Source organism: Cervus canadensis, chromosome 13, assembly GCF_019320065.1.
Source record: "Cervus canadensis isolate Bull #8, Minnesota chromosome 13, ASM1932006v1, whole genome shotgun sequence".
In the NCBI taxonomy this organism is placed as follows: Eukaryota; Metazoa; Chordata; class Mammalia; order Artiodactyla; family Cervidae; genus Cervus; species Cervus canadensis.
Window position 1 is genome coordinate 51510339 of NC_057398.1, and position 24524 is coordinate 51534862.

Consider the following 24524-nt stretch of genomic DNA (forward strand, 5'->3'; position numbering starts at 1 on the left):
GTGTAATAAAGTTTTATTAAAGTATAAAGGAGATAGAGAAAGCTTCTGACATAGGCATCAGAAGGGGGCAAAAGAGTACCCCCTTTGCTAGTGTTAGCAATGGAGTTATATACTCTCCAATGAATCCAAAGAATGTCTGGAGGCTGCAAAGACCTCACCAGACCCACTCCCATAATTTACATTTTAAGATAACAGAGTTGGCCAGAAGGTTTAATCCAAAGATTGTCCTCAGGCAGGATACATCCTTGTAAAGACCAGACCTACTCCCATAATTTATGTTTTAAGATAACAGAATTAGCCAGAGGGTTTAATCCAAAGACTGTCCTCAGGCAGGATACATTATTGTTATATAATCCTAAGGAATGTAGAGGAAAAAAAGTAAAAGTTTGTCCTTTCTTCCTCCTTGAATATCCCAGACCTCTCTCTCCTTGGGGACCCTTAGACTTCTTATCAACCTGCCTAGGAAATGACTCTCTCATTCCCCCCTTTTGTTTTAGGAGAATTATGTTGCCTAGGGAAAAGGGGCGTCGTTCTCATTCCATAACTGCTTCCGAGCTGACAAGGGGCGTTGTCCCTAAATTGGTGAGGCAACATATTCTCCTAATCCTCATAGTGAGGATGTCTGATCCAGGGGCTCTAAGTAATAGTTGGAGGAGGCTGTGGCACTCATAGGAGCTTGGACAACTATTTGTAAATTAAAAGCTTTTAGACTGTTAGAAAACCCCATTATACAGTTACAGACGCAAGGCAAAATAGTCATTAAACCAAGTTAAAATCAAAATGAAAAGTCACATTATGTCCATAGTTACATCAGTCCATCTTAAGGTTGTTAGATGTCATCAGTTTAAGAAGAGGTATCACATGCGATTGTTGAAGTTACTTGCAGACTTGGAGAAAGTCCTTTCCTTGAAGTGGAGATGTCCACCATGGAACGCCTTCCACTGATGAAGAGGGGAGTGCTCCGCAGACCCAGCAGTTAGACCGATTGTGGAATGCAGCATAGGAGTGAGCCCAGGACAGGAAGGCATTGTCTTGAGGATCAAACGGCAGACTCAGGATTTCTGGAGTCAGCAGAAGTAGGCTCACATAGATTATCGGGCCCATCTTTTGGCTCCTCCAGACAGTCCCATTACGGAAGCGGATCGGGAAGAAAGTGGGCCAGGGGCTTCAGTAAGCACGGAGTAAGTTGCCTCAGTATCCTCCAACTGGCCACCGTTCGCCATCCTCCAGTGGGTACCGTGGCCATGCAGTATCACATAGTAAGACCAGGTGTGTCTTCTTTAAGCCCTGGGGATCAAATCTATCCCAGTTTTTCAGGATACAGTTCAAAGGAGTGAGGCTGGAATTGTTAGCTCCCATCTTGTCCTGAAGGATCCCGGACGAGCCCCCAAGATGAAAGGTTGTTACTGAACGATGAGACGCGGGATTCTTGGCCTATGGAGGAGATGAATTCAATCCGGGGCCAGAGACGAGGCTGGAGCGCTCAGAGCTTTTGTGTAATAAAGTTTTATTAAAGTATAAAGGAGATAGAGAAAGCTTCTGACATAGGCATCAGAAGGGGGCAAAAGAGTACCCCTCAGTTTCTTCACAGTCCAACTCTCACATCCATACATGACCACTGGAAAAACCATAGCCTTCACTAGACGGACCTTTGTTGGCAAAGTAATGTCTCTGCTTTTTAATATGCTGTCTAGGTTGGTCATAACTTTCCTTCCAAGGAGTAAGCGTCTTTTAATTTCACGGCTGCAATCACCATCTGCAGTGATTTTGGAGTCCAAGAAAACAGTCAGCCACAGTTTCCATTGTTTTCCCATCTATTTGCCATGAAGTGATGGGACCAGATGCCATGATCTTAGTTTTCTGAATGTTGAGCTTTAAGTCAACTTTTTCACTCTCCTCTTTCACTTTCATCAAGAGGTTCTTTAGTTCTTCACTTTCTGCCATAAGGGTGGTGTCATCAGCATATCTGAGGTTATTGATATTTCTCCTGGCAATCTTGACTCCAGTTTGTGCTTCATCCAGCCCAGCGTTTCTCATGATGTACTCTGCATGTAAGTTAAATAAGCAGGGTGACAATATACAGCCTTGATGTACTCCTTTTCCTATTTGGAACCAGTCTGTTGGTCCATGTGCAGTTCTAACTGTTGCTTCCTGACCTGCATATAGGTTTCTCAAGAGGCAGGTAAGGTGGTCTGGTATTCCCATCTCTTTCAGAATTTTCCAGTTTATTGTGATCCACACAGTCAAAGGCTTTGGCATAGTCAATAGAGCAGAAATAGGTGTTTTTCTGGAACTCTCTTGCTTTTTCGATGATCCAGCAGATGTTGGCAATTTGATATCTGGTTCCTCTGCCTATTCTAAAACCAGCTTGAACATCTGGAAGTTCACAGTTCATGTTTTGCTGAAGCCTGGCTTGGAGAATTTTGACCATTACTTTACTAGTGTGTGAGATGAGTGAAATTGTGTGGTAGTTTGAGCATTCTTTGGCTTTTCCTTTCTTTGGGATTGGAATGAAAACTGACCTTTTCCAGTCCTGTGGCCACTGCTGAGTTTTCCAAATTTGCTGACATATAGGCTGCATTTAAAAGTCTCATAAGCCAAGTAAGACCTCAAATAAGAATACTGAAAACACAACTGAAACTAGCAAAGAGGCAGAAACTAAAGACAGTAAATTTTTTTGAAAATTGATTATTTGTATCTTCTTAGGTGCAAGATAAACTTCTTTGGGGGCAAATACATACAGTTAAGAAAATTCCGGGGTTTCTAGCCCAAGATAGAGTCTGCCAGTGGATGTGCTCAAGGAATTGTCTGCCGAAAATATCATAAGACCAAGCGATTCCCAAATGTAACAGATGGTTTAGTTTTCTGGTTAAGCTAATTTTTTTTTTTGGACAGCAAGCCCCTTTGTCGGGACTCAGTAACGTGGGTCACTGGGTGGGAAAACAAGCAGGGGGGTGGCTGCATCTAGTTTCGGTTTTGTTAAGATTCCAGGTCAAGATTAACTAAGTTAGCAAACGGTGCGCCTAGAAAGGCCAGAAACCTGTTACAGATGTGGATGGCCACGCCCCCGCAGGAACCTCCCAGCTCCCGCCCCTGCGCGTGTCCGCAGAGTCAGGAACAATAAAGTTGAGAGTGTTCAAATGGGTCCTTGTCTTCCAGGGCCTCTTGGACAAGCCTGTAAAATAAGACTCTGAAAAACTCCCCTCTGCTCTCAAATCTTCTTCGTGTTCTCTGTGATTCTTTCCCCTTTACTCGCGCTACAAAAGTCTTGAAGGGAACGGCGTGGGCTAGGGTGGTTGGGGAGCATTTCCGTGGGCAGCTGGCCGGGCAATCGCCGTGGGCAGCCTAGGGGAGGCCCCCGCTTCACGTGGAGCCCGTGCAGCAACAGCCGAGGCAGCTGCGATGAAGCCCAGGCCCGCGAGGTTCGTGGATAATAAACTGAAGCAGCGCGTCATCCAGGTGTGTATCCCGCACGGCCAGCCCTCAGAGTGGTCCGCCTTCGCTGCTCAGGAGCCCCAGAGGCCCTTTCTCGGCGCAGCTGGGAGAAGGGGGGAGGCTTCCAGTTCGGACTGACTTGCCGCCAGCGCCAGTCTGGATTCGAGCGTGGGGCTGTTGACGACTCCACTTCTTCGCGGGTGGTTCAAGCCCCTTCCTCCTCACTGTGCGGCCGAGTTGCAAGGCGCAGCCCGAGACCATGAGAGGCTGCAGCTTGATGAGGGTCTGCTCGGATCTGCCTGATCTCTGTGCAGATCCGTAAAGAGAGTGGAGATGGCGTTTGAATTTAAAACTTCCTGTCTTGTGAAGTTGGGAAGGAAATATTCCTCGAAACCTTGTAGGGACGAATTGCTTTCGGGGTCATAAAGAATACGTTAAGTTCCTTTCTTAGGAAACTTGGAGTCAGGTTCGGACACCAGTAAAGACAAGTACTCTGAATCTTACTTTATAACGGGCACTTTACCTGCCGTTTTTTTTTTTTTTTTTTTCGTATTCATAATCGTCAGTGGAATGCATTGTGTGGTAAATGCCTTGGACATTTAGATTACTAAGCACTCAGTTAGAAGGAGGGAGAGAGACTTTAAGAGCTATATTCTCACCTTGTTTTTCTTTTACCCTTCCAGCTCCTATGTCTGTTTTTTGAATCTGTTTCTTCCTGTCACTTTATATGTTGGAAGTGCCTTGAGCACCCGTGCTCTTACCTTCTCTTTATCTTCTATCTATGCACACTTCTAGGTGATCTCATCCAGTCTAGTACCTTTAAATATTATACATCCATTCATGATTTCAAAATTTATATTATAATCCAGCGCTGATTTTATCTTGAATTCCAGATTGATATATCCAGCTGCCTACTCAACATCTCCTCATGAGTATCTTACAGGATTTCAGCTTAGAGTATTGATCTTCTTCTCCAAACTGTTCCTTTCTTTGTGTTGTTTTATTTCAGTAAATGACATTGCACCATCCATCCATTTGTTAAGGCCCAAAACCTTAAAAATCATTCTGACTCTTGCTTCGTGTAACCAATTAATCAGTGACTTATTTGGCTTTACCTTCAAAATATACTTCAAACCTAATCACTTGGGCTTCCCAGATAACTCAGTTGGTAAAGAATCCAACTGCAATGCAGGAGGCCCGGTTCGATTCCGGGGTCGGGGTGATCCGCTGCAGAAGGAATAGGCTACCCACTCCAGTATTCTCTGGTTTCCCTTGTTGCTCAGCTGGTAAAGAATCCGCCTGCAATGTGGGAGACCTGGGTTCAGTCCCTGGGCTGGGAAGATCCCCTGGAGAAGGGAAAGGCTACCCACTTCAGTATTCTGGCCTGGAGAATTCCGTGGACTACAGTCCATGGGATCGCAAAGAGTCGGACAGGACTGAGAGGCTTTCACTTTCTTTCTAACATCCTAGTCCAAACCACACTCTCGTTAGACTGTTGAAATACCTCCTAACTGATCTCACTGTTTCTGGTTTTATTCAGTCTGTTCTACACAGAGCAGCCAGGGAGTTCATTTTAAAGTGAAAATGGGAGTGGGCCGGGGTCCTACTCAGAACCCTTCTGTGGACTTTCAGACATCCAGAGTAAAATCCATCCTAAATAGCCCTATGTATTTTGGCCCCATCTACCTTTTTGTCCATTGCTTTTTTCCCCTTTTGTAATCTCCCTTGATTGCACGGTCCTATCCACATGGACCTTCTCAGACTTCCTGGGCACAGGACATTTGTTTTTGCAGTTTACTCACTTAACTGCTCTTTCTCTGAATGTTCGCAGTTTGCTGCTGCAGTTTATTCATATCTCCGAGCAGTGACTCCTAATGACTAACTCCAGTGGCCTCTTCTCAGTCTTTGCCATACTTGTCTGCTCTGCAGCGTTTGACATTAGCAGTTTTCCTCTCTTGGTTTTACTTTCGTTCGTTACAAAAGTAATAGGGGGACTTCCCTGCTGGTCTGGTGGTTGAGACTCCATGCTCCCAGTGCAGGGAACCTGGGTTTGAGCCCTGGTCAGGGAACTGGATCCCACATGCTGCAACGAAGACCAGGGATGCTGTGTGCCACAACTAAGACCTAGCACAGTCAAATAAATAGTAACTAAAAAAATAAGAGTAATAGGCGCTTACGGTTTAATATAAATGGAACTGGAGGGTATAAAATGAGAAGAAAGAATTCTCTTCATCTCCACTCCACTTCTGCATGAGTAATCATGGAGAATTTCTCTTGTACCTGTTTTAAAATTTTGTATGCATATATGCACTTACAGATGTATATATTTTTTAAAATCACACTCACAGGCTCATCCGCATCTCTTCTGCTTGTTTGTTTCATTTAGTGATATGTTTTAGACATCTTTCAAGTAATACACTTGCCTCCTTTTAGCTAGCACATTAATCTATTGCTATATAGCAGATTACTCTAAAACTTAGCTGATTAAAGTGGTTTTAGTCCTGTTGCTTTTTGATTTGCAGTGGGTTTGAGATGTATATGTGCAATTCAGGATTGACTGTGGTAAATGACAGCATGCTATAGGAGTCCAGAAAAGGGGACAATTAACTGAAACTGCAGCTTTGGACACCTAGTCTCTTGCCATTGGGGGCATTTATGCAGCAGCAGTTCTCATGTGTTAGGGTTCCTTGAGAAGAAATTGCTAAAAAAAAAAAAAAAGAAATTGCTGTATGAAGTGGGGAACCTAGACTAGATAATTAGCAAATATTGAAACTTGGGAGTTGATCACCAAACATTCTAGGTTTAAAATCTGGCCCTGTAACTTATGGGCTGGTAAGCAAGTAAATAAGCTTTTAAAGCTTCAGATCAGTGGGGAGGACTTTCCTTGTTACTCAGTGGTCAAGAATCTGCCTGCCAATACAGAAGACATGGTTCCATCCCTGATCCAGGAAGATCCTACATGCCCCGGAGTAACTAAGCCGGTGTAGCACAACTACTGAGGCTGTGCTCTGGAGCCCGGAGCCGCAAATACTGAAGCTTGCGCATCCTGGAGCCCCTGTTCTGCAGCAAGAGAAGCTACTGCAATGGGAAGCCCATGCAGCAACGAAGACCCAGCACAGCCAATAAATAAATAATTTTTGAAAAATAAATAGGGGGAGAGTAACATCTGCCTCATAGCATTGTGAGCACTAAAAGAGAGAATGTGTAAAAGGCCCCTAGAGCAGGTTTAGCAGGCCCTTAGTAAAGTAGTTTTTTTCATATTGTTTCTAGGTCCCAAAGTCAGTCAGTGAAAGTTGCTCAGTCGTTTCCGACTCTTTATGACCCTGTGGGCTATACAGTCCTTGGAATTGTCCAGGCCAGAATACTGGAGTGGGTAGCCCTTTCCTTCTCCAGGGGATCTTCTCAACCCAGGGATCGAACCCAAGTCTCCCGCATTGCAGGTGGATTCTTTACCAGCTGAGCCACCACGGAAGCCCAGGCCCCAATACGTTTGTATTGTGTTGGCCAAAGAGTCCATTCAGGTTTTTTACCTTGGCTGACCCAATATTTTCATTCTTAAATAACCACAGTTATTCACTGGTGAAATTTGTGTGCCTTTTGGGCACGGCACAACTTCTTACACTTTGCGATCAGATTGACACTGCTATTCATTTCCTGTTCCACCTTGATTTTTATTATAGCAAATGCTGGAAACCCAGTTTTGCAAAGATATGACATCATCAGAAGGTGCTTTAATATTGAAACCATGAAAAAAAAAAAAATATTGAAACCATGAATTGTCTCAGGCTAGTACAGTTGACCCTTGAAACAATATGAGGGTTGGGATGCCAACATCCCCTTCTCCCCCCCAACCCCATTCATTTGAAAATCTGTGTATAGCTATAGTTGGCTTTTTATATTTGTGGTTCTATATTGACATATTCAACCAGCCCTGGATCACGTAGTATTGTAAAATGTATTTATTGAAAAAATCTGCTGTAAGTGGACCGGTGCAGTTCAAACCCATGTTGTTTGAGGGTTACGTGTAGTTCCTGCAGATGGACAGATCAAATATTTTTGCGTTCCTTCAAATTTAAAATATCCCTTAGTGCTCTTATGAGTTCAGTGCTTTGTTGTGGTATGTTTGGGAATCTAGGATATAATAAGCTCTCACCTACTGCCTTATAGCCATTCTGGTTATTGTTATTGCATTGCCATAGTGATTAATAGTGTTAATTAAATTCTTTGGTTATGACTTGGCAATTATCTGGTGATTTTTATCTATGTTTCTAGCATACTTTATTAATGAAGAGTTTACATTAAAGTATAACATGTTCGAATAGCTCGATCTCTTAGTTGTTGATTATAATCACTGAGTTTGAATTATGGTGTTAATGTTTATCATGTTTTCTGTTTTAGTACCTCACCAGTAACAGATGCGGCAAATATGTGGACACTGGTGTCTTAGCATCTGATTTACAAAGAATGTACAGGTAAAGAAATGTAGTTTCCAGATTTTTGCTTTTCTTTCCTGCCATTTTGTTTTTTAAGATTTATTTGTGTATTTATTTATATGACTGTGCTGGGTCTTCCTGCTGTGAGGGCTTTCCTTTAGTGGCCGTCGGGAACTACTCTCTAGTTATGGTACTTGGGCTTCTCATTGCGGGGGCTTCTCTTGTTGCAGAGCATGTGCTCTAGCGCATTTGGGCTCAGTAGTTGTTGCTCCTGGGCTCTAGAGCACAGGCTCAGTAGTTGAGGCGCATGGGCTTAGTTGTCCTGCAGCATGTGGGATCTTCCTGGGCCAGGATTCAAACCCATGTCACCTGCATTGGCAGGGGATTCTTTACCCCTGAGCCACCATGGAAGCCCCTTTCCAACCATTTTTTAAATTTCCATCCTGCCTAAATTTCCAGTTGATATTTATAGCCGCTGGCTTTAGTTCAGCAATCCACAGGTTTAGAACTCAGTTCATTTATACAAGCATTTATCAAGCACTAGTTATATGCAAGGAGCTGCCCTTGTTATTAATGAAAATGGCTACTTCTTAGATTTCAGCATCTTACTCACGAGGGTCAGTAGTACTACTTCTTTTCTTCACTAAGAAATGAAAACCATCAGGCGTGATCTCCTTCAGCTTCCTGACTATCTAAAGATGTGTCACTCATGTTGTCTTTGCACTAAAGATTAAATCCTTCTTTTGTGCCTCAATTCCAGGTCTTCTGATACCTTGCCTCATTAACTATGCCTGCTTTGTATGTTTGTGTCTCTGTTTTCTTCTCTCCCTTTGTCTGTATATTAGTTTGCTAAGGCTGCCATCAAAAAGCATGATAGACTAGGTGGCTTAAACAACAGAAATTGTATTCCTTAATGTTGTGGAGGCTATAGGTTCACAATCTAGGAGTTGTCAGGATTGGTTTGTTTATTTATTTATTTATTTATTTTAGGATTGGTTTATTTTTGAGGTCTCTTCCTGACCTGCAGATGGCTGTCTTCTCCCTGTGTCTCTACTTGGTCTTCCTTCTGTATCCTAATCTCTTATTCTTAAGAAGACACTGATCATATTGGATTAGGGCCCACCCATATGACTTCATTTTACCTTAGTTACCTCTTTTATCTTTTGGCCATACTGCGTGCCATGTGGGATCTTATTCCCTGACCAGGGATAGAACCTATGCCCCCTGCATTGGCAGTGCAGAGTCTTAACCACTGGACCTCCAGGGAAGTCCCTTCAGTTACATCTTTTTTTTTTTTAATGTGTCTGTTTATTTAAATTAATTTCTTTTAATCGGAGGATAATTAGTTTACAATATTGTAATGGTTTTTTGCCATACATCAGCATGAATCCACCACAGGTATGCCTGTGTCCCTCCCATCCTGAACCCCCCTCCTACCTCCCTCCCTTCAGTTGCATCTTTAAAAACCATATCTCCAAAAACAGGTACATACTGAGATCCTGAGGATTAGGACTTAAACATTATGAATTTTAGGGGGACACAGTTCAGCTTCTAACACTGCCCTTTTGCCCCCCAAAATTCATGCCTTCATTGTTTGCAAATACACTCTGTCCATCCCCACAGTCCCAGAAGTTCTTAACCAATTTCAGCATCAACTCTGAATCCAAAATCTCCTCTGAATATCATTTAACTCAAGTACGGGTGTGACTTGGAGAAGGAGGTGGTGACTCACTCCAGTATTCCTACCTGGAGAATTCCATGGACAGAGGAACCTGGTGGGTTACAGTCCATGGAGTCGGACATGTCGCAAAGAGTCGGACATGACTGAGTAACTAATATGTATGCATGGGTGTGACTGGAGGTATAGTTCCTCCTGAGGTAAAATTCCTGTCCAGCTGTGAACTTGTGAAGTCAGACAACAACTTAACCTGTTTCCTAAATATGATGGGACAGGCATAGGATAAACGTTCTCTTTCCAAAAGGAGAAATTGGGAAGAAGAACGGGGTCATGGTCTCAAGCAAGTCCAAAACCTGGCAAGGCAGAGTCACTCGACTTTAAGAGTAATTGTTTTTGACTCAGCTCGCTGTCCTCTGGACTCACTAGAATGACTGCCCTGCTACTTGGAACCAAACAAGAGACAGTGCCTCTGCCTGGGCCTGAGTCCCCTGGGCGCGTTGTGTCAGTGGCAGCCCTGCCAACTTCGGAGCTTCCCTTGGAGCTGCCTTGCCTTTTTTTGAAGGGTAACGCATGTTCACAGCTGCATTTTTCTTTTGGCTTGTCTTGTGGGATCCAAGAAGTCCAGTAGCCTTCCTTCATTTCATCCCTCCTCTGTCTTCTTCAGTACAAGCTGGCAACTTTGCTGCGGCTATAACCCTATTTCTAGTCAAGGAAAATTAGAGTAGTAAAAATATAAACATAGAATTTGTTTGAAAATAAGTTTATGGTTAATGTAAGTATAGTGACATAATCATATATACATGTAAGGTTATGTTCTCAATTTAGATTGAGCTTAATGGGAAAATATTGGTGGAGACCATGGTACTAAACTTCTTGTTATGTTTTTCAGTATAGACTATGGTCGAAGGAAAAGAAATGCCTTTAGGATTCAGGTGGAAAAAGGTGAGTCTTTTAGTGTTAGAGCTGAATTATTAATGAAGTCATAGAATTGTTTTAGCTCATGGCATTTTTCTTTTTGTTTCAGTTTTTAGCATAATTAGCAGTGAGAAAGAACATAAGGATCTAGCAGACTTAGAAGATGAACATCTGGCCAAAAGAGCAAGACACGGTGAAGAGGATAATGAGTAAGGATTATGGAGTGGAGGGTTTTTCTAAAACATTAACCCAATCATGTTACATTCCTACCTGTAAAACTTCCAAGTAGGATAACTTGGCTCTTCATTGCCAATAAGTTCCTGCAGAATACTTACCAAATCTCTCCAGACTTATTTCAGACATGCTGAGTACTCCCTCTTCCTCAGAGAGGTTAGATTCTTTCTTTGTGCCTTTGTGTGGGTGGTTTTCTGTAGCTGGAGTGTTCATTTCCCCTTCCTGAACTTTCACTCAGCCTTCAAGAGTCAGCCTTCAAAAGCTTATTTTCTTGCCTTCCAAGCCTTTTTGGACTCCTTTCTCAGCTTTTCCTTAACGATACTTAGTATAGCGTTTCTGTCATGTGGCGTATGAGATTATTTGTGTTACTTACAGAACTTTCTAGTTAGCTTTGTTTTTCTCTGTCCTAATACAATGCCAGGTATATAAAAAGGTGTCAATTAGTTTTTTGTTTAAGAAGTAATATTGTTGACTCTTCTGTGACTATATTGCAGTATAATTGACGTACAATTAGTGGTACATTTTTAAAGTGTACAGTGTATTGAGTTTTGACATATGTATATACTCATTAAACCATTATCCTAAGCAAGATACTAAGTGTATCCATCAACTTCACAAATTTTCTTGCACCCATTTGCAGTTTATTTTTCCTTCCATTCCTATTCTGAGGTAGCCTTTGATTTGCTTTCTGTCGCTATATGTTTATATTTTCTAGAATTTGTATAAGTGGAATTACAGAGTATGCATTAATACTTTAAAAATGTAGATTCTTTCATTCAGCATAATGAGTTTGAGATTTATCAGTGTTGTGTGTATCAAAATTCCGTTGCTTTTTATTGCTGTGTATGTATGTATGTATATACCACTATTTTTTAAAATCTGCTTACATAATAACCGACAGTTGGGTTGTTTTCATTTTTTTATTTTTACAAATAAAGCTACTATGATCGGTTATGTACTGGCATTTTTGTGGGGAGTGTTTTCATTTCTGAATACTGGAACCGGAATAGCTGAGTCATATGGTAACTGCATATTTAACTTTATAAGAGACTGCCAGACTCTTTTCCAGAATGTTTGTATCATTTTACCTTTGCATCAGCAGTATGTGAGAGTTCTACACATTACCAACATTTGGTATGATCAGGCTTTAACTTCAGATAGCCTGTAAAGGAAATGGCAACCCACTCCAGTATTCTTGCCTGGGGAATCCCAAGGACAGAGGAGCCTTGTGGGCTACTGTCCATGGAGTCGCAAAGAGTTGGACACGACTTTGTGACTAAGCAACAAAATGTATGTTAGCTGTGGGTTTTTTTAAAGGTGTTCTTTATCAGGTTGAGAAAGTTTCCTAACATTCCTAGTTTGCTGAAAGTTTTCATCGTGAATAGACATAACATTCGTCAAATGCTTTTTATGTGGATATTTAAGGGTTTTATTATTGGCTTTCTCCCTTTATTCTCTGAATCTGGTGAATTTTATTGATTTTTGAGTGGTAAACCATTCTTGCATTCCTGCCACAAACCCTACTTAGTCCTAATACATTATCTTTTTTATATATTTTGAAATTCTGTTTACTAATCTTTTTCTATAGATGTTTACATCTGTATTCACATTGATCCAAATTTTTTCTTTCTTTTTTTTGCTCTTTGTCAGGTTTTGGTATGAGTTCCAACAGAATACTTATCTAACCTCTTCAGACTTTTATTATACTGGCCTTATAATATTAGTTGGAAAGTATGTGTTTTTTTTGGTCTCTAGTTTATGAAAAAGTTTGTATAATGTTACTGTTATTTTGTTCTGGAACGTTTCTTAGAATTCATCCAGAATTAAACTGGGCCTGGAGTCTTTTTGTGGATAGGAGTTTGGTAACATTTAATTTTGGTAGACATAGGTCTCATCCCCCCCTTTTTTTCCCTTAAATCAGCACTGGTAAATTGTACTTTAAAAAAGATTTGTTCATTTCACTTATTTTGGCATTGAAAATTTGTGGCGTTTATTGACATAAAAGTTTTCCAGATACTCTTTTGTTTTCCTTTTATTAACTGTAGGATCTATGGATGATAACTCCTTTTCATTCTTTATAGCTGCTCCTTTTTCATTTGGCTTTACCATAGTTCTTATAATTAGTTCCACATTTGTGGACATAGAGTTGTTTCCATTTTTGCACTATTGTATATGTAATAAATAATCCTTTAGTGTATGTATCTTTGTACAGATTTCTTTTTTAATGTTGAAGTCCTAAAGTGGTATTTCTAGGATCAAAAAGATTTATATTTTTGAGATTTCTGGTACCTACGGAGTTGCCATCGAAAAAAGTTGCCTTGGTTTGTATTCCCAACAGTTTTGTATAAAGAGTGCATTTCTCAACATGCTTGCAGTTCTAGTTATATATACTATTATTTAATCTTTGCCAGTTTTATAGGCAAAAAGTTGATTGTGTTATTTTCACTTGTAATATTTTGATAACTAATTTTGTGTTTTCTTTGTGAATTGCTTATTTATGAATTTTGTTTTTCATTTGAGATCTATTTGAGTTTTCCTTATTGTCAGAGCTCTTTGTGTAAAATAGTATCTCTTTTTAAATGTATTACAAATGCTTGTCACAGTTTCCCATTTACATTTTACTTTTGTTTATAGTGTCTTTTAATTAGAAAAATTATACATCTTTACTTAGTCATATCTTTCAATCTGTTCTTTTATGATTTATGCTAATATACTTAGACCTCATCACAAGAGTGTATAGAATAATTACCTATACTTTTTTCTTCTATGTGTGTTATTTCATTTAACTCTTTATAATTAATTTTGTGGAGCATGAATTGTAGGGCAAAACAATTTTTTTAAAGCTTTTATTTAATCATCTGATAAGCCAGTGTGTACGTGCTCAGTCGTGTCTGACTCTTTGCAACCCTATGGACTGTAACTTGGTAGGCTCCTCTGTCCATGGGATTTCCCAGGCAAGAATACTGGAGTGGGTTGCCATGCCCTCCTCCAGGGGATCTTCCCAATCCAGGGATCAAACCTGTGTCTCTTGTATCTTCTGCATTGGCAGGCAGATTCTTTACCACTGTGCCATCTGGAAATCCGATAAGCCAGTGAGATAGACATCATTTATAATCTCCATTTTATAGATAAGGAAGCTCAGGTTACAAAGCTAGTATCTTGTGAAGATGGATTTTTTTTTTTTAAAGCTGTATTTTGAATCCACATTTCTCTGATTCCAAAGCCTGAATTCTTTACCACCATAGTATTGCGCCTCACTATATTTTCTTGTTTTGGGTAGTATTTTTTTTAGGATGTGGGAGAAAATCATTTACATTTTTTTTCTTCTTTTTACTGAGGTATGCTGAAAGCTATTCTGATGATTCAAGTATGGAAGATTACCCAGACCCACAGGTAAGCCAGATATTTAATGAACCAATGACCTTTGATTTTTAGAAAATCATTTTGAATCCTCCTCAGAAAAGATCAGTACGGAATAGAGTAAGAGATTTTGAAGCTCTTCATCAGTAAATAATTGAATATTTCTGTGTGGAGCATTGAACTCATGGGTTGGCCATCGTTCCAGTATTTGTGTGTATAGCCTGTAACACAGGGGAAAAGAAGGGAAGAGAATGGCCAGAAAAGTGATGATGATATGGTTATATTTGATCTAGTTGAACTGATAGGATAGTAATTGCCTACCAGCTCATTTTTATACTTTTGTGTTTTAGAAACAACCTTTCTTATTTGGTTTTACTTTCCAAGTATAAATTTGTACATTAACTTGGAATGAAGGGGGTACATCTTTTTGAATAGTAAATGTTTGTCAAGTATTGTATTGTGAGCACCTTCATGTTCTGACTGTAATTGTTTTGGGAAAAGATATTGAGAAGAAAATACAGAAAACTTCTTAATACAGGTAATCAAACTTTCATAAGTGCCTATTGAGTGATTTATGCTAATGTTTCTGCCAGTCAGCAAATCATATGAACAGTTCCCTGCTCTCCTTGTATCGGAAAGGAAATCCCGATTCTATTTCAAGTACTCCTGAGATGGAACAAAAAGAAACCATTACTTCATCACCACGGATAACTTCCAGAACAGGCTCCGTTCCTTCAAAGACCCCTGCCGGAGGTTCTGAAGGAGGATGGTTTATTGACAAAACCCCAGGTGGAAAGAAGGACAGTTTTTTCGCGGATCTATCAGATGAGAAGTGTAATGATAAGAAGCTGATCTCTGAGATAGAGGTATTTTTTATGGTGGGATTTTAGCCTCGTGTAGTTGGAATACATTACACCCTTTTCACTGAATGTAATACCAAGTAGATTCTTGTGTATTGTAAAAGGCTTAGGAACTTGAGATAGAATTTGCTCACTTCCCACTATGGTCATCATTTTCATCCTTGTCCAGGCTTCTACTCTTTCTTCCTTTAACTTTTGAAATAACCTTCAGCTGCTTCTGTGTTTGATCCCCTAGTTTATTCTACACACAGAGATTTCTTTTTACAAGTTAAGTCTGATGATTGTCATTCTTTTATTAAAAACCCTCCAGTGGCTTCATTCAGTCTTCAGTCAGAGATCTTGCAGTTGGCAGCCCCGCCTGACTTGGCTCCCTGCTGTCTCTTTAATCTTACCTCCTGCTCGCCTCCTCTCCCACGTCCCAGTTTGGGCTCAGCTACAACTGGGCTTCTTGCTGTTTCTAGAATATGCCGACCCTTCTCTCATTTGGGACAGTCACACTTGTACTTTCTGTTTGGAGCATCTTTCCCGAGATTCCTGTGGCTTACTCTCTCATTTCTTCTTTTAATTTTTAAATCTATTCTTATTCTTGGCTGCACTGTGCAGCATGTGAGATCTTAGTTCCCCCACCAGGGATCAATCACACTGTGCCCCTTCTGTTGGGAGTTCAGAGTCTTCACCACTGGACCACCAGGGAAGTCCCTCCATCATTTCTTCACATCTTGTTTCACTTGTGATCTTCCCAGAGAGGCCTTCCCGGACATGTAAAATAGCACATTGTTGGATATTCTGTTTCCTAACCCTACTTTTTTCAAGTACTTAAAAAAAAAAAAAATCACTATATTTTAAGTATTTAAAATGACTCTGTATAATTGTTTTTGGGTCGTCGTATAAGAATGGCAACTCCAAGAGAGGAGGGACTTTGTTTAATAATGTGTCCCTGGCTAAAATATGTGAAGTTGTTAGTTTGTGAATTAGTGCCTGATAAACTTACTGAGTTGTTTTTTATTAGTGAAAGTTAAGGAGTAACTACCTCTGGTGTGTATCACAGAAAATTGATGATTGTAGACAGAAGGGAGGGTAGCTGCTAAACTATCTGTGGTTTATTTTTAGTTTCGGATGATGCTTTGAGGGATCCAACATAAATAGATATACTGTGAAAAATGAATAAAATAAATAGACACTTAAAATTTTTTTATTAACTTAAAAAAAATTTATTTAGCTGCTCTGGGTCTTAGTTACAGCATGCAAACTCTTAGTTGTAGCATGTGGGATCTAGTTTCCTAATCAGGGATCAAACCCAAGCCTCCTGTGTTGGGAGCAAGGAGTCTCAGCCACTGGATGACCAGGGAAGTCCCTTTTTTTTAAATCTTTTTAAATTGGAATATACCATATATAAAGAAAAGTAAAGCTTGATGGACTATTGCAAAATGTGCACATCAGACATCATTCTTACCTGATTCTTTTAATGCCTGGCAGAGAGGGGGTTTAATGTAATCTCTCTCCAAGTAGAGTGGCTGCTTGTGCTCCGGATCTCGCTGTCTGGTGTGGGAAATGTTAGCTACCTGTGCCTGTTGAGCCACTGAAATGTGGCTAGTGCTAATGAGGAACTGAATTTTTAATTTAAATGTAAAAACTATCAGTTTAGTTATTAGAAAACGTCTACGTATATTTTAAATAACTTGGGTATGTGAATATACTTTTTCAGCTGTAGATTTTATAAAATATAAACACATCAAGTATTTCCTGTGAAAATTTTTTGTCTGAATTAAGATGTGCAGTAGATATAAAGTATCCACTGGACTTTGACAACTTATTGTAAAAACAATGTAAAACATTTTATTAATAATTCTTAAACTGACAATATGTTGATACTGTTTTGAATATATTTGGTTAAATAAAATAGATTATTATTTTCTTACAAAATACTTTCACTTCTTTTTTTTCCCGTTTTTAAATGTGGCTACTAGAATATTTGGGCTTCCGTGTTGGTGCAGTGGTTAAGAATATGTCTGCCAATGCAGGAGACGCGGGTTCAATCCCTTGGTCGGGAAGGTCCCCTGGAGTAGGAAATGACAACCCACTCCAGTATTCTTGCCTAGGAAACCCCATGGACAGAGGAGCCTGGTGGGCTACAGCCCATGGGGTCACAAAAGAGTCTTAGCAACTAAACAATGACAGCTAGAATATTTAAACTCCCATATGTGGGTGGTGGTATGTTTCTCTTGGGTGATGCCATTCTAAGTGGTTTTCAAGCACCAACCTCTTTGATTTGGCAAGCCTCTCCCCTCTGCTTTTGAATTATTAATAGGCCTTTTCCAAATCTATTTACTTTGTCTTTAAAGAACATTATTATTGTTGGCACGGTCAAGGACAAAGCTTGACTTTTATGTTGAATTATGTGGCTGTCAGAGCAGCTTTCTAGTCATATTTAATTTAGTGATTGATCAGACATCAGATGAATACCAACTACGTAAAAGGCTCAGTGAGAAATAAAAGATGAGTGCTATTATCTTAACTCCAGAAGCACACAACTCAGTGAGGAAGAAATAACATAGACAGGTGAGCCACTCATTTATAAGCAGATTGTATAGGCTGTACCACAGTTGCAAATTAAGTGTTCTGAGAGTGTGAAGAAGAGGTTAATTCTAACTAGAAGAATCTGGAAAGGAGGTATTTCAGGTGTTAGGAAGTAAACTGAGCATTAAGGTTATGGAGAAGGACATCCCCAGCAGAGGTCACCCTTAAGCTAAAATGTTGGGAATAGCTAACGGGTGAAAGTACCAGGGCTTAGGAATGTATTTTTATTTATTTATTTTTTTAGTAACCTCCCCCCCCGCCCCCCGCCTTTTTTTAAATGGCCTAATTTCAGACATGACACATTTAATTTTTTTTTCCAGAATTCAAAAGATTCTTCACTTCTGGAGAGTAACAAAAAAAGGAAAGGCAAGCTAAACAGCAAAGGAGGCAAAAAGAAGAAAGAAGATCTCCAGGAAGTAGATGGGGAAATAGAAGCTATCCTGCAGAAGAAAGGTGAGATGGAAGTCTTGTGGGTGGCGGTGGCTGTATTCACTCTGAGCGAGACATCGTGATTCCAGGCTCTTTGGCCTGGGGAACCTCCTATGTGTAGAGACATTTACTAGAAAATATTTCAGTATGTAATGGACCTTTGTTTATGTAAAGATTATTCAGTATAGTTCTGAGTCACTACTGAATCACTAATCTTTTCACCTCCTCCTTTTTTGTTTACCAGCTAAAGCCAAGGGGCTAGAATTACAGATCTCCAGTGTGAAGTTCGAAGACGTTGGCGGCAATGATACAACATTAAAAGTTAGTTCAGATTCAGAATTTCTACCTCAGATGGGTGTATTGCCAATCAGGTATTCAAATGAGGCCTTCCTCTTTGTATCTGATAGGAACTGAGTATAGAAAAGGAAGCCAGGAAGGTGAGAAGGGCAAGCCTGACTTGTCCCCTTCAGGGTCACAAGGGATGCAAGAAATATATCTTCAGTTTTTTCACCGTTTCAGTTACAGTGTGCATAGGATACTTTATCAGGAGTAGCACTTTAGCAGTTGTAATGGTTGGTGTTTTTTTGTGTTTACTCTGTTTCAGTTACTATGCTAGTTACTATTCATTCTTTCTGCAAAGTATGTGTTATTACCCTTTGGAAATGGAAGCTTAGAGAGGGCTTATTGCTAATGCCTCCCGACAGTTACCAAAACTGGATTCAAACTCAGCTGTAAGTCTAAAGCCTGTCTACTGCATGTTGCTGCTCCAAAGAACAGGTCCTTTTATTCCACATTGATTCATTCTCTTTGGGGCTGTGAAGGACATCATTCCTATTCATTCCTACAGGAGGTCTGCAAGATGCTTATACACATGCGTCACCCAGAGGTGTACCACCACCTGGGTGTCATACCCCCACGTGGAGTTCTCCTTCATGGACCACCAGGCTGTGGGAAGACGTTACTTGCACATGCGATTGCTGGGGTGAGGTTTACTGACGTTTGTTTGCTTTTGTTCTTTGGTCGTTTTTATTTTTTCTCATTGGTCAACTTGAACCAGACTTGGCGTATTCTCAGGAGGACTGATCCCTTCTTCCTTCTTTTCATGCTGCTGTTTGTGAGATGGTATTTTTTTTTTTAATGTATCCAATTATATGGCATGGATTGGGTGGGAAGCCAAATAATATAAAGAGCCCATTTTTTTAACCATAGTTCTTGTTTTAGTTCTAGTTCTTACCATTGTTTTAGTTCTTGTTTTTAGTCGGTGTTCTTTCCCTTTAAGCTAGTGGTTTTCAAGAGCAATAAAATAAAACTGGAGGATCATATTTTACATAGAACCAAATTTATTCAGAATTTCCGTCCAGAGTCATGTTTTTATCCCTTCTTGTGTAAAAATGTCCTTTCTAAAATGGTGATAATACCTGGAGAAGGAAATGGCAACCCACTCCAGTATTCTTGCCTGGAAAATCCAAGGACAGAGGAGCCTGGCAGGCTGAAGTCCATGGGATTACATGACTGAGCATGCATGCACGAGGGTGGAGGGAGATGGGTTGGTAGCAATAAAGTGGTAGAACTAAAACAAAATAAAATGGTGATAATAGATACTCAGTTGGCAAAATAAAAACTTAGCAATTTTAATTTTAGCCCCATCAGGTTTCTGAGAAACTGTAAAATGCAAAGTGTCCAAGTAAGTTTAGTTTGAAGAGTAACACACTATGTCAGTCATTAATAGTGTGCTTTGAAAGAAAATTGTTTTTAATTGGAGAAATTGATTTGCCTCATTTATTCATTTGTTAAATAAATCTTTTGTGTAACTAGTGCATGCCATACATTGAGATATAGTGATAAGTACAAGAAACTCAGTTTTTATCTATAAGGGGTTTTTCGATAATATGTGAGACACATTAAACTGTCTTTCACACAAATAAATGTTGCTTCATGGTTACGATGACACTGAGTGGGAGACGGAAGTGCAGAATGCTGTGTGGTGTGTTGTTGGTTTGTTGCTTTTACCCACATTAAGAACTAGGGTTAAAGAGAATATCATTGAAGAAGTGAAATTTCAAGATAGTCAGAAGAATAGTAGGGTTGCCAGTTATATTGGTGGGACAGTGGTAGTTTCTCTTCCTTTAAGAGTCTGCCTCTGACTTGTCACTGGCTGTTTCTCTGGGTTTCTTCAGTGGGAGACGCGCCAGTGGGTGTGTGGGAAGTGACCGTGTCACAATCCCTGCTGTTTCATACCCAGCGGATAAATAACATGAATTTGTGTTGGCTCAGCTCTAAGTAAGGGCAAATATATTTCTTAAGATTCAAGACCCTTTATTCAGAAGAGGTAATAACAGTTTTATGATATCTGTAAAGTAAACATAAACAGAAGGTATCCAGTCAATGTGTTTGGATAAAATTTCAGATTTTTAAGTAATATTTTTCATTGGAACAGTACAAAAAGATACGACGTTCCTCAGAAAATTGGTCATTCAAAAAATGTAATTTTGAGAGAGGGACTAAGTAAAGAAAAAGTAGGTAAGTGAAACTTTGAAAATTTAGTCGTTTTATAATATATTTGTGCCTAGGAACTTGATCTTCCAATTCTGAAAGTAGCTGCTACGGAGATTGTATCCGGAGTGTCTGGAGAATCCGAACAGAAGCTAAGAGAACTATTTGAACAAGCTGTGGTGAGTCAGCTAATGACTCTTAATGTCAGGTTGTCAGATCATATAAGGCTATATGGAAGTTCTTGTTTTGTTTAAGGTTGGTATTTATTAACATATTCACTGGCCATTCTTTTCTAAACATGATAATTTGTTCCTCATGATGGCTTAATGTTTAAAGTAGATTAATTGATTGTTGGGTAAAATAATCTGTTTAATCTGAAAATACCATAATTGGTGAGAAGTTCTGACTGTCATACCCAATAGCAATATGCTGAAAATAGATTATCCTCGTGATATTTTTTTTACTTTTACTTTCCTCAACCTAGGTTTGCCCAGACAACCTGTAAGCAGTGTGAGCATTTTTAACATTTAAGGGTTATTATAAAAGCAACTATAGAACTGCCAGCATAGACTCTTCTCTATTTGCAAAACTGAAGCTGTGAAAAGATGATTCTATTACCAGAGAGATTACAGATTGGATTTTATTCTGATTATAGCTCATTAAAATTTGGCTGCTTAAGAACTTCTGAGGAAGATGACATTTGTATTCCTTTGAAGTTTTATCTTCAGTAAAGTGTTATGGTTAAATGTACTTTCAAGTTAGAAACAGAGGTTCAAATCCTTAGGCCACCGCATACTAATTGTGTAATCTTGGGCAAGAGATTTAACTACTCTAACCCTGAGTTTCCTTCCTAGCAAATAATACTGATCAAATCTCATGGGGTTGTTGATTCTATTAAAGGGTTCATGTAAATTTTTAATGTAGTGTCTAACACACTACAGTAAATACTGACTATGACATCATGCTCATTTGAGCAATCACTAGTCATCACTGTGGTTAAGAAGTAAAAAATACTGATAAGTTTAATTTTACGTTGTCATCATATGCATCCCAAATACATTGGGACTGGTGAACATGGCCAGTGCATCTGAAATGCAAAGCTGAGAAGACAGAGTATATTTTACCAGTACTTGAAAATGTTGTTTTTTTTTTTTGAAAATGTTTTTTTAAATAGTAAGAAAGTAGCAAAATTTGTTACCTAGTCCAAGCTCTGTATTGCTTGCTGTGGCAGGTCAATAAATTGTTAACAAGTAGTTGGGGCAAGGAATAGTGACTTTATTTGGAAAGGCAGCAGACCGAGAAGATAGACTAGTGTCCCCTAAACCATCCTCCCTGGGTTAGAATATAGGTTTCTTTTATTTCAAAAAGGAGAGGGGGTAAAGTCCTGGTTCCAGTCAGACTCCAGAGGGAATTTGTTCATTTCTTCCTTCCTGTAGTCATTCACAGGTGGGTCTGGTCAGGATGTGTCCTGTGAGCTAAACATAGACTGGCATTAGAAAAGCTGTGGACACATGTGGAAGATGCAGTGGAGGGTGGGAAGGGTACTATGCAGAGCAAAGCTACATTCTTTAAGGTGTTACCTGTTTCCCAAAATCCAAAATGAGCTTGATTTGTTTGTTAATTGGCATACAGCAGAAAGACAGGTAACTACATTTGTGTTCATGGTGAAGACAAATGATGAATGAGGATAAAAGAGACAAAGGGCAAAATTAGTTATTAGTTTTGTGTTTATCTAGCTCTCTCTGAACCAGTGCTATGCTGGTATGATGCGTAACAGCCAATACTTAATAATCATGTGGTCTAGCACCCCTCTTTTCCAGTCTCCCCATTTCCTGGTGAAAGTCAGTACAATAAGATATGTGTAAACTGCTTTCTTTAGGGTAGTTCTTTTGGTGAATGGTCTGTGAACTTTAAGATTGAAAAAACATATATACTTAACCACACCAGTATAGGGAATCAGTCAGTCAGTTCAGTTCAGTCACTCAGTCGTGTCCGACTCTTTGCGACCCGTGAACCGCAGCACGCCAGGCCTCCCTGTCCATCACCAACTCCTGGAGTTTACTCAAACTCATGTCCATCGAGTCGGTGATGCCATTCAACCATCTCATCCTCTGTCATCCCCTTCTCCTCCTGCCCCCAATCCCTCCCAGCATCAGGGTCTTTTCCAATGAGTCAACTCTTCGCATGAGGTGGCCAAAGTATTGGAGTTTCAGCTTCAGCATCAGTCCTTCCAATGAACACCCAGGACTGATCTCCTTCAGGATGGACTGGTTAGATCTCCTTGCAGTCCAAGGACTCTCAAGAGTCTTCCAACACCACAGTTAAATGCATTAATTCTTAGGCACTCAGCTTTCTTCACAGTCCAACTCTCACATCCATACATGACCACTGGAAAAACCATAGCCTTGACTAGATGGACCTTTGTTGGCACAGTAATGTCTCTGCTTTTTAATATGATATCTATACATTTACATTTTTTATTTTTTTTGTGTGATATTCTTATTTCTAGTCAAATGCACCATGTATCCTCTTTATTGATGAAATTGATGCTATTACCCCCAAAAGAGAAATTGCTTCAAAAGATATGGAGCGAAGAATTGTAGCCCAGCTCCTAACCTGCATGGACGGTGAGTTTGAAACAGTGAATTCACGTTGAGATAATGGTATTTTTTAAATACTGTAAGATGTGAAGATATGAAATATATAAGTAGCAGAAAACTTAGAGTACAAAACAGAAATCTTTTTCATTTCATAAAAAATTATATCATTAATTTTTGGAATATATCTTACGGTTTTAACGCATTTACACACATATATAAATACACTAAAATCTTGTGTTGCTTTTTCTAATACTCTGCACCATACACACTATTCTATACTCTTTGTATCTTAATAGTATCTTGGAAATGTTGCCATTTTTTGAAATAATTATTTATTTTTAATTGATTGGTTTACAATATTGGTTTGATTTCTGTCATCATGAATTAACCATAGGTGTACATATGTCCCCTCCCTCCCACCTTCTGCCCAAATGTTGCCATTTTAATCCATTTATATCTACCTGTTTTTAATTGCTGCTTGGTATTCTTTAGGATAAATTCGTTATATTGTACTTAAGTATTTCCATTTTGATGGATATTCAAGTTGTTTGATTTTTCTTTACAGTGAACTGTAAGGGATATCTTTAAATGGGCCTTTTTGGTGCACAAATTTTTCTAAGATGAGGTAATGGTTAAAGATTATACATTTAAAATTGTTATAAGAAATGGCAAATTGCCTTCCAACCAGTACTATGCAAGAGTCACCGTTCCTCCAGATTTTTCACAACACTGAATTGTTTTAGTTTATGACAATCTGAGGGATGAAAAGTGGTATGTTTGTTGTTACTTGCATTTCCCTGATTAGTATTGATGTAGATCATCTTTCCATATTTTTTGGCTTTTCATATTCTTTCCAAAATCCCTTTTTTCATCTTTTTCCCATTGATTGAATTTTTAAAAATTTTAGTGAATACTATATTTTAATATAGAAACAAATCCTTTGTTAAATATACTGCAATTCCTTCCTATCTGTAACTTGTTTTCCAGTTTTGTTTAATGGTTGTTGGATACAAATTTGGAAGAAAGAAATCAGCACAAGTAGAACTTCTGGAACTAAATCTTACCTGCTGGAAAATAGCATATGTTTTGTGTACATAAGAAAATTTGAAATAGTGTGTAATTTGCATTTCTTGTGATGGTAGGTTATAGGTTGTTTATTCTGCTGTTTTATTCTTATGTAAAATTTTCTTGCAATGTCTTAAGGCCTATGTTCTGACCATTTTTTTAAATTTATTTTTTAATTGAAGGATAATTGCTTTACAGAATTTTGTTTTCTGTCAGACCCCAATGAATTACCATATTTTATTGAAGCTAATTTGTTATCATAAGATACACCATCATTTTATGTACATCTGAGAAGGAAAAAGACATAACACCAATCAGAATATGACATAATGCTTATCACATTGATAGTATAAGCATTCTAATTTCAGAGATATTAAAATGTGAAAAAAATGACTAAGTATAGGGATTAAGCAGACTACTTATTACTAGAACATTACTGAAATCT

General features: G+C 39.1%; 1 protein-coding gene across 3 annotated transcripts in view; it reads left to right on the forward strand.

Annotated features, from left to right (window-relative positions):
* The first annotated feature begins 3306 nt into the window (after positions 1-3306).
* Positions 3307-24524, forward strand: part of NVL (nuclear VCP like) — a 92104-nt gene continuing 70886 nt past the window's right edge. For 2 of the 3 annotated variants that reach the window (XR_006272563.1, XM_043485286.1), the window contains exons 1-11: positions 3307-3459; positions 7834-7907; positions 10436-10488; positions 10571-10670; positions 14034-14088; positions 14649-14921; positions 17813-17945; positions 18166-18242; positions 18769-18903; positions 20492-20593; positions 22924-23041. Coding sequence is in view for 2 of the 3 variants with exons in the window: in XM_043485286.1 (XP_043341221.1) it covers positions 3403-3459; positions 7834-7907; positions 10436-10488; positions 10571-10670; positions 14034-14088; positions 14649-14921; positions 17813-17945; positions 18166-18242; positions 18769-18903; positions 20492-20593; positions 22924-23041 (1177 nt within the window). In the remaining variant the exon portion in view is untranslated. The remainder of the gene's footprint in view (positions 3460-7833; positions 7908-10435; positions 10489-10570; positions 10671-14033; positions 14089-14648; positions 14922-17812; positions 17946-18165; positions 18243-18768; positions 18904-20491; positions 20594-22923; positions 23042-24524) is intronic. The other variant, XM_043485287.1, reaches the window with a different exon arrangement.